The following is a 15,421-nucleotide window of genomic DNA, read 5'->3' on the forward strand; positions in this document are numbered from 1 at the left end:
ACCAACAAAAGAAGGCTTAGCATTTAGGTCTTGTGGTGGGATCTCCCTTTTCAGTCCCAGACCTGTTGTGGAAGTGAAACCCTTCCTCTGTCTGCTTATTGTAAAGGTGTTTGTTGGATCTTTGGTGGTTGCCCCTAAGATCATTTAGGATTATCCATGTGAATCCTGTCCAATTTTGGGGAGGAACAAGCCTGCCTTAGTTGCTTTTCATTGCCAGGTTATGGGTTGAGAAATGCTGGGCCTGAGTAGCCTGCCAAATAATAGGCTCTCATAAATTATTTGTTAAATTTTTTGTCTAAAGTTATTTACAAGAACAGAAATATATGTGAAAATAAAATTTCCCTTTTTCTCTTCCACATCAAAAATTAGATGTTTCCAGTATTTCATAGTTTAATTTAATCTACAGAAAGGCCAGTCTTACTCAACTTCAATTCTACCACCCAATGTAATAATTAGCACATATTTAATAATTTTTAATTAAATGATTATTAGGCATACTTTACTCATATGATGTGGTGTTAGAATTAACTTGTTGGTAGTTTGGTGGTATATTATTTTTATTTTTAAATACTACTTGAAGCTGATGATTCATTTTCTTTCTCTTACAGCATCCAACACTTGGCTTGTTCCAGAAACTAAAGGAGCTATTGTTCAAGGTGGATATGGCCATACCAGTGTGTATGATGAAATAACCAAGTCCATTTATGTTCATGGAGGCTATAAAGCATTACCAGGCAACAAATATGGATTGGTAGATGACCTTTATAAGTACGAAGTTAACACTAAGACTTGGTGAGTAGAGTGGGCAGCAGTATAATGGGAAATTTGGCACTCTTATGTTCTATATTTTTATAATAGTAGTGTTTATTAAATATTTTCAGGGAGATATTCTTGGCTTTTTTCCCATCTTTATTTCAATGAATGACATTCTTTTATGTAGCAAAGGCACAAAATGATACATTTTCTGTATAGCCATCCTTACTGTAAATGATAGACATTAAAATGATCTTCAGTCCTATAGATATACTTATTCTGTATACATTACTCATAAGTGCTGATATCATGTTCCATTCAGATGAGCATTTTTTAATTACCACTATAACTTTAAGCTTTGACATTATCTGTCCTGGGATTTGTTCTTCTTTGCACTCACATTTTATTGTCATTTTTAAATTTTAAAAGCATTTCTTCAGTTTTATCATCTAATTTCCTATGAAATACAAAGCGGTGACATTTAGGTAAATTTTCCTTTATAGTTGTTATAAGTAATGCCATATGATACATCTTGTATTGATCTTCTCATGCACTTATGCAAGAGTTTCTAGGGTCCATAAGTAAAGTAAAATTGCTCTGAGAATATTCACATCTTCAATTTTACCTCATGTTGCCTAATTGCCTTTCAAGTCACCATGATAATGTAATTCTTAAGCAGCAGGTTATGAGTGTTCCTGTGGCTCCATAGTCCCAGCAGCACTTGGTAATTGTGAGCATGTTTTTCTTTTGCCAGTGCAGTGGATGTGAATGGTATCTTACATTTGAATGTATGTATCCTGATTACTATAGTGGATAAGTATATTTTTATGTGTTCATTTTGCCACTTGTGTTTTCTATTTAGTGAATTGCTTACTCATAACCATAACTTTATCTTATTTTAAATATTAATTTTTCATTTATTGATTTTTCTAGGTATATAGGTTTTAAAATAGAATTTTATTGTACTCATTTTCTTTTGTTAGACCTGGGAGGTGACCCTTTTTTCTCTTTTAAGACACTAAGCATTCTTTTAAACTTATATAAAATTATTTTACATGTTTAAGTGAAATACAGCTTCCCACCAAATTGTGATTTGTTCTACCCCCTTCACTTTCAAACATATATTCTTATTTTTACTTTATTTGAAAAATAAAAGATGGAATTTTTTAAAATGAAGACTTTCCATTGGGTAATTTTGCTAGTTTTTATTATTTTTTTAGTCTAATAAAATGTAGTACTATAGTTTAGTAGATATGCTCTTTTGTTGTGTGAAAATAATTTCTCCAAATTCTTTTTCAATGGTGAAGTGGATTATTTTAGACTGTTATTTCCACTGAGAAAAAAATAGAATTACATCTTTTTAAGGCTACAGAGAACTATAAAGAAAGTGAGAATTTTTTTGGTCAAGATCTAGGAGAGATTGAATGATTAGGGAGATGATATTACCATTTTGTGCAGCTTTTATCCTTGAGACAATAAATCGTGAAAACTGAGAAACTGAGTAAAGCTTTTGTTAATCAATATGGAAGACTAAAGTTGCATTTCCAAGTGTTCCAAGCAAGAGAGGTCCCTATACACACTTAATAATTTAGTCTGGTCACTGAAGTTCTAAACTTCTGAGTGAGGATTAGCCTATTTTTGAATCATCACAGTCTTCAGTGGATTACAGTGGTCTGTTTGTAGCCTAACTAGTGGCAGAGCAGAAGTAAATCCTCTCTTGAGGAAGATAATATCATACAGATCCTCAAGCTATTTCATATATAATATCTGGTACAAAGCAAATAATAAGGCTTAGAAAAAGAAAAAATAGGAAGAAAATCAGCCATTAGATATATACCTGTTGGATAATGGTATTTCAAACAGCAGCTTTAAAATGATTAGGATTTTATCATCAAGGAATTAAAATATAAGGTATAAAATATTAACAGATAACTGGAAATTATTATTAAAAAATCAAATGGAAATTATTGATGGAAAATACATTAAATGAATTAAGAATTCTATATTTAATAGCAGGTTAGACACAGCTGAGGGGGAAATTAATGGAATGGAAGATATGACAGAAGGAAATACTTGTATTGAAATAAAGACAAAGAATGGAAAACAAAAGTGGAAAAGAAATATAAGGGACATGTGGAAGTGTTCTAACATGCATGGAATTAGAGTCCAGAAGAAGAGTGAGAAAATAATGTATGGCAGTAGTTGAAGTCTTAAATGACTAAGAATTTTCAAAAGTGACAAAAGACATCAAGCCACAAATTGAAGAAATTCTATGAGTACCAAGGAGGATAAGTACCTAGAAACTTACACTTAGAAATATCATTGTAAAACTGATGAAAACCCAAATAGGATGAGAAAAGCAACTAGAGAGGAAAAAAGATATTTTCTCTTTCAAGGAGCAACACTAAGACTGACAACTGAGTTTTTAACTGGAAAAAAAAAAAAGGAATCTAGAAGATGTGGTATTTTCAAATGGCTGAAAGAAAATAGTCATCAGTTTAAAATTCTTCACCCAGTGAAAAACTCTTAAAAAATGAAAGGAAAACATTGACTTTCCTGAAAAACAAGAATTGAATTTGACAACGGCAGACTTGCAATAAAGAAAATGCTAAATAGGGGAGTTCCTGTTATGGCTCATTGGTTAATGAAACTGATTAACATCCTTGAGGACGCAGGTTTGATCCCTGCGGTTGCTCAGTGGGTTGCTCAGTGCGTTGCCATGAGCTGTGGTATAGGTCGCAGACATGGCTCGGATCCCACATTGCTGTGGCTGTGGCGTAGGCCAGTGGCTACAGCTGTGATTGGACCTCTAGCCTGGAAACCTCCATATGCTGCTGGTGCGGCCTTAAAAGACAAAAAATAAATAAATAAAAATAAAAAAGCAAAGAAAGAAAATGCTAAATAAATAAAAGAAATGCTATGGAAGTAGAAGAAAAATGATCCTATATACTGGAAGAAATAGAGAAGCAAAAACGGTAAATCTAAATGGTTATTTATTATATATAATATACTGTGATGATAATAGAGGCTTAAATTATACAAAATTTAAATGCATGATTATAGCAGCACATAAATCAGAAAGAAATATAAATGGAGTTCAGCAATTCTAAGGTCTTTGTATCATATGGGAGTTGATAAAAAGTGAATTTATTTTAGACATTGATAGTTGAGGATTTATATTGCAGTCATCAGTTAACGGCAAAAAATAAAACACTGAATATCCAACAGGTGAATAAAGGTGAAAATACTTAATACATTTGGAGGAAGGCACGAAAGTAATGAAAAGGGAACAAATTAAGGTTGCAACACATAAAGGAAATAGTGAGATGGTATTTTAACTCCAGATAAATCAGTAATTACACTAAATTTGAGGAAATAAATATTCCAGTTACAGTAAATGTAAGAAACAAAATATTCCACTGAAAAACTAAAGGTTTTTGGACTGAGTATAAAAATAAAACCCAGCCATATGCTGCTTACAAAATACATAAAAAGTATAAAGTACTTAAAAGAGTTGAAACAAAAGGATGGAAGATACACATATATCCACGTATATATATTATATTATATATGTGTATATGTATAATGTGTGTATATATATAATGCAATCACTAAACAAAACAATGCTGTTATAGCTTTTCTAATATCAGGCAAATAAAAGCTTAAGTCAGATATCTACTTGGAAGAATAAACAGTTCTGAATTTAAATGTACCTTACAAACACTGTGTTAAGTAGAGCAAAAATTGACAGAATGCCAGGGGACCAATCCTAGTGTGATATTTTTAACACAGTTAATTTTGTAACTGATAGTACAAGAAGACCAAAAAAAAAACCCAGTAAATATGTAAAATATTTGAATCACATGATTAATAATTTTGTGTTCTTTGATACTTGAGAGCATATTTTGTTATGACTGCAGAATATATGTTGTTTTCAAGTACATATGGAACATTTTCTAAAATTTACCATATACTAGGTTTTAATGCAAGTCTCAACAAATTTAAAAATAGTGAAATCATACAAAATAATTGACCACAGTGAAAGGAACATAAAAGTAACTAGAAAAACTCTTAAGATGTTTGTAATTAATAAACTCTTAAATTGGTCAAAGAAATGATACTGAAAATTTGAAAATATTTTGTATTGAATATCATGATGAATATAATCCTGCCAAGAAGGACATTTATAACTCTGAATGTATTTATTAGAAGAGATTTTTAAAAGCGTGAAAATCATATGTCTAACATAACCTCAAGAAGTTAGAAAAAGAATGGCAGATTAATCCCAAAGAAAGGATAAATTAAATAAAGATAGGAAAAAGAAAGAGAATATGAGCTAGGACACAAATTAGTGAAATAGAGAGCAAACATGATAGAGATGAGCCATACAGCCACCAAAGTTATTCTAGTTATATATTCAGCACATGTATATGCGTATGCACTGCAGTCATGTAGAAGAATATTCATGACAGCATTATTTGTAATAGTATATAATTGGAAACAAATGAAATATTTTTTATCAGTTCAAATAAATTGATTGCATATTTATACAACAATGCTATGCAATAATGAATATGAAAGAATTGTCTCTGCATGCATCTGTGCAGTTGTATCTTACAAAACTAATGTTGACCAAAAGAAGCCAGACACAAAAGAATATTTAGTATATGATTCCAATTTATAAAGTTTATCACCAGAAAATAGTAATCTGTGGTTTTAGAAGTTGCTGCAGGGATTGCCTTAAGGCTAGGAAGAATTGAGTAGTGATTGGAATCGGTAACAGGGAAGCTACTGGAGTGGCTGCAGATATGTGTTGACTTTGTAATAGTTACACCCTTTAAGAGTTGTGTACCTTTTGGTGTACATCTATGTGATACTTCATTAAAGTTTATTTAAAAATAGAGATCTGTGTTTTATTTGATTCTCATGTTTAATATTTTATGCTGATTTATGGCAATTTGAAATACTAAAAGAAGGTCAATTTTTTATGTATAGTTACCCAGATTAATTTTTTATGCCATTTTGGAAAAGGCTTGAGACATAAAGATTTAGATACATCCAAAGCCATTGCTAATCCCCCACATCTTCAGGACTAGTTGAGTCTGGCTTCTTTACATTTGAAGAATGAGAGGGAAAAAAGTCCTCTATAGGAATTCTCATTTCTCAAAAATAATTCCTTTTGTATTGTTAGGATGTCTTACTAAATTGATATTATGCTTTTCTAAGACACTAAGTTTGCTATAGTGATTTTGGGTACCAGGGTCATCGTGGTCTTGATTTCTTCCCCTTGTTAAATGAGGTATCTTGTAACGTTCTTCATACACATATGTTTATAAAGCTTGTAGTAGGAGGCCATACCTTCATTTTTCTTCTATATCAAGGCTTTTCTGTTATAGTATAGACCTTAGATTTTCTTGTACTATTATTGAAGTCATTTTCTCTATTGTGTTTCTTTAACCTATAATGTGCACAATACATTTTAACACATAAGGAACATGTTAAACATTATCATTTGTAACTTACAGCTATAATTGTACATTTGGTATTTTTTTCCATTTTTTTCATGTTAAAAAAGATTTCAACTATAATTCTAGAAATCTTAAATAAGAAAATTAGTGAGTTCAGTGATAATGCTTTTGTGGTACTATGTTACTTCTGCACCTAAAAAAATCTTTGAAATCACATGTACTTGAAATATGTTTTCATAATGATGCTAATCTGGTTACATGAAATTATTTCTTCAACTTTCTTAAGTTTGGTATAATGAGAGTTGCTTTTACATTAAAGTATTCAAAGTTATTTTATTAAATTATAATGTTTTTGTGATTTTTCTAAATTGCAGCTGTTAAAAATTTTGGAAAGTGATAATATGCTATTCATAGTTACAGTCTGCAAAATACTGATGAACGTGTTATTCATGGTGTTTATCCTTGATAATTTCTTTGCATAGTGAGTGTCTGAAATCTTTTCAACAAAAACCGTTGACTGTATCAAGCTCCATGTTGGGAATAAACCTAAGATATTCTTAGTAAGAGAGACACATAATTTCAAATTTTATGGTACATGTCCCCTGAAACTAATACAATATTATAAATAAACTATATTTCAATAAAAATTTTAATGGTACATGTGTATATGGGAAAAAATATAAATATATATATATATATAATGAAGTAGTACAGTAGAAGAATTTATTAAAATGAACACAAAAATATTTTTTTAAGCGAAAAGATTTGTTGTCCTTATACACATTACAATATGTTATGACATTTTGGGATTTTGGATTGTCTGGTTAAAATTACATGTTGATCAATTAAAGAAGTACTTATCTCAAGGTAATTCTGAGATGTATAGTACTTATTTTTTGTAGCGCTCTCTATAAACTGGGCAATACTGTGTATGGACAAAAGAGTATGTGAAAGCATAGAACTGTAAATTCAGAAAATAATGAAGTAAGCAGTCTAGCTACCTGAGCCAAGAAGAGGATATTATACCTCCAGAAGCCCTCATGTTGGCTCCATGATGGCACGCCCTCCTTTCCCCCAAAGAGTTACCTTATTCTTAATACTGTGTTAATTGTGTCCTTACTTTTCACTCTAGGTTTTTACCCTCCTGTATGTGTTTGTAAGCAAGTGAATCATTTAGTTTGTCTGTTTTTGAACTTTGCATTTTTTTTTGTAGCATTGTACACTTTTCTTAGAGACTTTAAAAAAAATCAGCTGCTTGTTTTGGAATTGTATTTCTTAAAATTATTATTATTATTACTATTATTATTTTTTAAGGCTGCACCTGTGGCATGTGGAAGTTCCTGGGTCAGGAACTGAATCCAACCTATGCCATTGCTGCAGCAATGCCAGATCCTTTAACCCGCTGCTTTGGGCCGGGGATTGAACTTGCACCTCCACAGCAGCCTAAGCTGCTGCAGTCAAATTCTTAACCCACTGTAGCATGGATGGAACTCCTGGAGTTGAATTTTAATAGGGGGAGAGAGGCAATAAAAATGAAAATAAGTGAAATGTATTTAAAATGGTAATAAGTACTATGTAGAAAAAAGAAAACATGGAAAGAGGAAAGACTTTGAGGTTGTTGCATTTAAATAGGATGATCAGAGAAGACATCACTGAGAACACATTTGAGTATAGATAGTCCTGACAGAGATTAGAGAATGGGCCATGCCAGTGTCTGAGGGCTGACTGTTCTAGGCAGAGTGAAAGCTAGTGCAAAAAACCTTGAGATAGTTACATGCTTGTCATTTGGAATAGTAAGTGGGCCAGTATAGCTGGAGTAGACATAGATTGGTGAGGTGAAGTGTTATAAAATGATCTTAGAGTGATGATAATTGGGAACCCTATAGTATAGAGTCATAGAGGTCAAGAATACGGACTTTTACTTTTACTCTGATATGGGAAGCTAGTGGAGGGTTTTGAACAAAGAGGTGAGATGCTCTGACTTAGATCACTTTGGCTGCTGTGTTCTGATCATGATACAAGAGCAGAAGTAAAATGACCATTTACAAAGATATCATAATAATCTAAGAAATGGATGATAGTTTCTGGGACCCAGAAGGCAATGTCAGGTGATGAGAATTGGTTGGATTTTCTGAATCTATTTTAAAGGCAGAGCCAACAGAGATTGGATGGACTAAGGGATTGGAAACAGGGTGGAAGAGAGAGATGAGTGAACGATGAATCAGGCTTTTGGCTTGAAGACCCGAATGTCTGGAGCTGGCCTTGAGACAAGGAGTTCTGTGGGAGGAGTGGCTTCAGTGTGGAGGAAGATTAGAAGCTCAGTTTTAGATATACTTCATCTAGATACATCCTAGTGAGCGTGTGAAATAGGTGGCTCGATGCAGGGGTTTGGGGATCTGGGCCCACTAATTTTCTGGTCAGAGAGATAAGGACAAACAACCAGAAAAGGAGCCTGAGTAGTTAATGAGTTAGCAGGAAAACCAGGAGAGTCTGGTTTCCTGGAAGTCAAGAGTGTGTTTCAAAGGACAGGGGAAGGTTGGTAGAAGCTGCTAATAGGTGAGGTAGTATGAGAATTGAGAAGTAGTCATGGACTCTGGCAAACTGGAGTTTTTTTGTTGATCTTAATGGGAGACTGGTAGAGTGACATTCTAATTGGCATGGATTTTAGTCAGGATGGGAGAAGAGGAACTGGGTAAAGTACTGACAGTTTTTGTAAAAGGAATTCTGCTTTAAAGGAAGGAGAGATATAGGGTAAATGTAGATAAGAAGGGTGGGGACATGAGAGGTTTTTTTTTTATTGAAGTGTAGTTGTTTAGAATATTATATTAATTTCAGGTGTACAGCATCATGATTCAGTATTTGTATAGATCATACTCCATTAAAGGTTATTACAAGATAATGGCTGTAATTCCCTATGCTATACAGTATGTCTTTGTTGCTTATCTATTTTATACATAGTTGTTGGGATCTCTTAATTCCTTACCCCAAATTTGCCCGTTCCTCCTTCCTTTTCCCCTTTGATAACCACTAGTTTTCTATATCTGTGAATCTGTTTCTGTGTTACATATACGCTCATTTGTATTATTTTTATATTTCACATATAAGTAATACCATACATTATTTGTCTTTCTTTGTCTGACTTTTCATTAGGCAAGATATTCTCTAGATCCGTCCATATTGCAGATAGTAGAATTTCATTCCTTTTTATGGCTGAGTAATATTTCACATCTTTATATATATATCTTTATATATATAAAACCTCACATCTTTATCTATTCATCTGTTCATGTGCATTTGAGTTGCTTCTATAGCTTGGCTATTGTAAATTGTACTGTTATGAACATTGGGGTACATGTATCTTTTTGAATTAGTGTTTTTGTTTTCTTCCCATATATACTCAGGAGTGGAATTGCTGGATCATAGGGTAGTTTTATTTTTAGTTTTTTTGGGGAACCTATATACTGTTTTCCTTAGTGGCTGCATAAATTTTTATTTCCAGAAACAGTGTACAAGTGTTCTCTTATCTTCATATCCTCTCCAATTTGATGTGTGACTTTTTGATGATAGCTCTTCTGACAGGTGTGAGATGATATAGATGATATATTGTTTTGGTTTGCATTTCTCTAATAATTAGTGATGCTGAGCATCTTTTCCTGGGACTATTAACCATCTGTATGTGTTTGGACAAATTTGTACTCAGATCTTTTGCCCATGTTTTTGGTTGGACTTTTTTTTTTTTTTTTGGTATTGAGCTGTATGAGCTGTTCATGTATTTTGGATATTAACCCTTTGTTGGTCGTATCATTTGCAGATATCATCCCCCATTCCATAGGTTTTCTTTTCCTTTTACTGATGGCTTCCTTTGCTGTGCAAAAGCTTTTAAGTTTAACCAGGTCCCATTTGGTTATTTTTGCTTTTATTTCTTTTGCCTCTAGGAGACAGATTTGTAGGATTGCTGGCAGAGTTGTTCTGTGTGAAAGACCCTTAATGTGTGAACATAGATCCTTTTATATTTTCTGTTCTACTGAGGATGGATGTTTGGAGTGCACCAGTTTTTCCTATCATGAATGAATATTCTTTTTTAGTTTTCTGTTGTTTCATATACAAGTTACTGTAAACTATGTATTTAGAATTATAAATGCTTGGTCATAGGGAGTGTCATGCTCAATTTTACCCCCTTAAGTGTACATATTTTTAAATGTATTTACTAAAAAATAGGACATTCTCTTATATAATTACCATATAGGTATCAAATTTAGGAAATGACGTTGATAGAATTTTCTAACTTAACCTTAGACCTTATTTAATTTTTCTAGTTGTCCTAATATTTTTAATGAAAAATATAGAACTTCTTTATTACTGAATTTTGCTTCTTTTTTTTTTTTTTTTGGTCATTTGTCTTTGTTGTTGTTGTTGTTGCTATTTCTTGGGCCGCTCCGCGGCATATGGAGGTTCCCAGGCTAGGGGTCCAATCGGAGCTGTAGCCACCGGCCTACGCCAGAGCCACAGCAACGTGGGATCCGAGCCGCGTCTGCAACCTACACCACAGCTCACGGCAACGCCGGATCGTTAACCCACTGAGCAAGGGCAGGGACCCAACCCACGACCTCATGGTTCCTAGTCGGATTCGTTAACCACTGCGCCACGACGGGAACTCCTGAATTTTATTTCTTAATAAATTTTGCGTCTATGTTCATATGTGAAATTGGCCTGTGGATTTTCCTTTTTATATTGTCCTTCTCAGGTTTTGATGCTTTTTTCCTTGCCAGCTTTGGGTATTGTTTTCTAATGTAGGACCATTTCCAGGATCATATCCAAGATTGTGCTCATGGACACATTTAGTTGTCATGGCTTTTTAGTCTCCTTTAATCTGGAGCAATCTTAGCTTTTCTTTTGAAGAATGATCCAATCTGAGTTCATCTGATCTTGCATTTTAGTCAGATACTAAAATGTGTCTTCCTATGACTATTTTTTTAAAAATTTACTGAAATAAAATTTATATAAAATAAAATTCTCCATTTTAACCATTCAAAGTATATAATTCAGTGGTTTTTTTTAATATATTCATAATGTTATACAACCATTATCACTAATTACAGAATCTTCTATCACCCCAAAAAGTCATCTCATGCCTTCTTATACCCATCTTCTGGAAACCTCTAAACTGATTTCTGTCTCTATGGATTTCATATGAATGGAATGAGCAGTTTGTGGCCCATTGCGTCTGGCTTCTTTCACTTCATACATGACCTTTTCTGTCTGGTTTCTTTCACTTAGCATAATTGTTTCAGGGATCCTCCACACTGTGGTATGTCTCTGTGTTTAATTTTTTTTGTGGTTGAATAATATTCCATTGTATGAATATACCACATGTTGTTAATCCACTCTCAGATGTTGGACATTTGGGTTGTTTTCACTTTGGGATATGATAAATGAGGCTCATGTGAACATCCATGTGGAGGTTAACTTTTATATCTTGTTTTTTTTTTTTTTTTTTTTTGGTCTATTTGCCTTTTCTAGGGCCACTCCCGTGGCATATGGAGGTTCCCAGGCTAGGGGTCTAATTGGAGCTGTAGCCGCTGGCCAATGCCAGAGCCACAGCAATGCAGGAACTGAGCTGCGTCTGCAACCTACACCACAGCTCGCGGCAACGCCGGATCCTTAACCCACTGAGCAAGGGCAGGGATCGAACCCACAACCTCATGGTTCCTAGTTGGATTCATTAACCACTGAGCCATGACGGGAACTCCTAACTCTTATATCTTGGTTAAAGTAATGGTTTTCCAGTTTTCTCCACTATACAGATATAGTTTTTTCTTTTAAAATTAATAAATACCATGTGGGGAGATTCTTTATGTAAATATTGTTTCCCTTTAAACTTTTTTTTTTTTTTGGTCTTTTTGCCTTTTCAAGGGCTACTCCTGTGACATATGGAGGTTCCCAGGCTAAGGGTCTAATTGGAGCTGTAGCCGCCAGCCTACACCAGAGCCACAGCAACGCGGGATCCGAGCCGCGTCTGCAACCTACACCACAGCTCATGGCAATGCCTGATCCTTAACCCACTGAGCAAGGCCAGGGATCGAACCCTCAACCTCATGGTTCCTAGTTGGATTCGTTAACCACTGCGTCATGATGGGAACTCCCCCTTTAAACTTTTATACATTCGTTTTAGCATATATTGATCATTCTTGTGAGAAAGTTATTACTCTGATGGTTACCAAATGGTCATATTCTAATATTATTCCTTATAAATATCCTAATTTTTATGTCCACTTATATCAGTATGAATTGATGTATTATTATTTTATTCAGTGTTCTATAATCAGTTATTTTATTTTGGTGCTCAAGGTGTCCCATATTTGGTCAGCATGTTGTTTAGGCATATCCCTTATAATTCTTTTTGAACTTCTCCAATTTCTGGCACAGATGCAAAAAAAAAAATTTCCATTTGCATCTTGTAGTTTTCTTTTTGGAAATCAGTCATTTCCCCAAGGAGCCTGGATTCCTTTTAGTAGAGAATGGTATTTAAAACCAAGATTAGGAGTTCCCGTCGTGGCGCAGTGGTTAACGAATCTGACTAGGAACCATGAGGTCGTGGGTTGGGTCCCTGCCCTTGCTCAGTGGGTTAACGATCCGGCGTTGCCGTGAGCTGTGGTGTAGGTTGCAGACGCGGCTCGGATCCCGCGTTGCTGTGGCTCTGGCGTAGGCCGGTGGCTACAGCTCCGATTGGACCCCTAGCCTGGGAACCTCCATATGCCGAGGGAGTGGCCCAAGAAATAGCAACAACAACAACAAAAAAGACCAAAAAAAAAAAAAACCAAAAAAAAAAACAAAACCAAGATTAGAGGACTAGATATGCTTATTACTTTTTTGATGTGTTTACAGATGCTGTCAGAAGGTAGAGCCAGAAAATTTACAAACACATTCACACATATCTATGCCTATTTATAGAAATGGGTATATATCTGTGTATACCCATCTGCCTAGACCCTGTGTGTCTAAACTGCATAATGATGTCATGTAACATCATAGCATTTATTTTAGCCTCAGTCTCTTCTATATTTGTAAATCCCTTTTGAAAGTGAGAAACCTGAATCCCATTTTATAATTCACCTATTTAAAAAATTATCTGCTCACCAAGTACTAGAGCTTGGGTTTATTTGTTACAGAAAAGATTTGATATCTGGAAAAACTGTAATTTTATTGCCGTCATTTTATTTAGTCGTTGTTGTCTTTTAATTAATAGACTTTATTTGTTAGAACGGTTTTAGTTTTAAGAAAAAATGAGCAGAATGTATGGAGAGATCCCAAGTACTCTGATATATTCCTCACTCCAAGCCCCTCTGTTATGGACATCTTGCATTACTGTGGGACATTTGTTACAATTTATGAGTCAATATCAATACATTATTATGGGCGTTCCCGTCGTGGCGCAGTGGTTAACGAATCCGACTAGGAACCATGAGGTTGCAGGTTCGGTCCCTGCCCTTGCTCAGTGGGTTAAGGATCCGGCGCTGCCGTGAGCTGTGGTGTAGGTTGCAGACGTGGCTCGGATCCAGCGTTGCTGTGGCCCTGGTGTAGGCCAGCGGCTTCAGCTCCGATTCAACCCCTACCCTGGGAACTTCCATATGCCACGGGAGTGGCCCAAGAAATGGCAAAAAAAGACAAAAAAAAATTATTATTAACTAAAGTCTGTAGTTTACATTAGGATTTACTTTTGGTTGTAGGTCCAATGGGTTTACACCATACATAATGATGTGTTTTACCAGTACTGTATCATACAGCATAGTTCCAGTTGCTTCAGAAGGCATGTGTGCTCATCACCCTCGTTCTCTGGGAACCACTGATATTTTTGCTGTCTTCATTATTTGGCTTTTTTCAGAATGTTGTACAGTTCGAATCATACAGTATAACCCCTTTTCTTAGATTGGCTTCTTTCACTTAACAATGTGCCTTTTAGGTTCCTCCACATGTTTTTTTGGCTTAATAATCCATTTCATTTATCACCGAATAATATTCTGTTGTGTGGATATGGTACAATTGTTTATCCAGTCTTCTGTTGAGGAACATTTTTGTTGTTTTCAAGTTTCAACAATTATGAATAACATGGCTGTAAACATCCATTTGCAGTTTTTTGCGTGGACATAAATTTTCAGCTCTTTTGGTTACATACCAGTGAGTGCAGTTGCTGAATTGTGTGGTAAGATTGTTTAGCTTTATAAGAGTGTATTTAGTCTGTAAGAGTGGTGATACTGATTTTCATTCTCACCCGCATTTAATGTTGCTTTACATCCTTGCCAGCATTTGGTGTCAGTGTTTTGAATTTTAGTCATTCTAATAGGTAGTGGTATTTCATTGTTTTAACTTGTAATTCTCTAATGGCCTATGATGCTGAGCATTTTTTCACATGCTTATTTTGCCATCTGTGTGTCTTTTTTGGAAAGGTATCTGTTCAGACCTTTTGCCAATTTTTAATTGGGCTGTTTTCTAATTGTTGAGCTTGAAGATTTCTTTGTATATTTTGGATACAAATTCTTTATCAGATATCTGTTGCGATTATTGCCTCCTAATTTGTGGCTTACTGTTTCAGTCTCTGAATGTGTCTTCCACAGAGCTGAAGTTTTTAACCGTAATGAAATTCATCTTACCATTTTTTTTTCTTTTATGAATTGTGCTTTTGGCGAGGTATCTAAGAAGTCATCAGTAAATTCAAGGCCACCCAGGTTTTCTTTTATGTTATCTTCTAGGAGTTTTATGGTTTTGCATTTTACATTTAGGCCTATGATTCATTTTGAGTTAATTTTTGTAAAGGTAGAACATCTGTTGAGATTTTTTTTTTTTTTTGCATGTGGATGTCCAGTTGTTTCAGTACCATTTATTGAAATGACTGTCCTTTCTCTGTTGAGTTGTTTTTGTTCTTTTGTCAGAAGTTAGTTGACTGTACGCGGGTCTAATTCCTGGCTCACTCTTCTGTTCCACTGATTAGTATCACACTCGTTTGATTATTGTAGCTTTATAATAAGTCTTGAAGTCAGATAGTATCAGTCCTTTGTGTTTCTCTTTCAGTATTATGTTGTCTATTTTTGCTAGAACTTTGACTGGGATTGCATTGAATATATAGACTAAGCTGGGAAGAACTGACATCTTGGCAGTAGTGAGTCTTCCTAACCAAGTATATAGACTATCCATTTAGTTACTTA

At 34.4% G+C, this 15,421-nt stretch overlaps 1 protein-coding gene across 2 annotated transcripts in view; it reads left to right on the forward strand.

The window, feature by feature from the left end:
- ATRNL1 (attractin like 1) overlaps positions 1-15,421 on the forward strand; it is a 765,538-nt gene that overhangs the window by 101,189 nt on the left and 648,928 nt on the right. For both annotated transcript variants that reach the window (XM_047760605.1, XM_047760606.1), the window contains exon 9: positions 609-792. In XM_047760605.1, the coding sequence (XP_047616561.1) occupies positions 609-792 (184 nt within the window). The remainder of the gene's footprint in view (positions 1-608; positions 793-15,421) is intronic.

The sequence above is a fragment of the Phacochoerus africanus genome, chromosome 15 (assembly GCF_016906955.1).
Source record: "Phacochoerus africanus isolate WHEZ1 chromosome 15, ROS_Pafr_v1, whole genome shotgun sequence".
Lineage (NCBI taxonomy): Eukaryota > Metazoa > Chordata > Mammalia > Artiodactyla > Suidae > Phacochoerus > Phacochoerus africanus.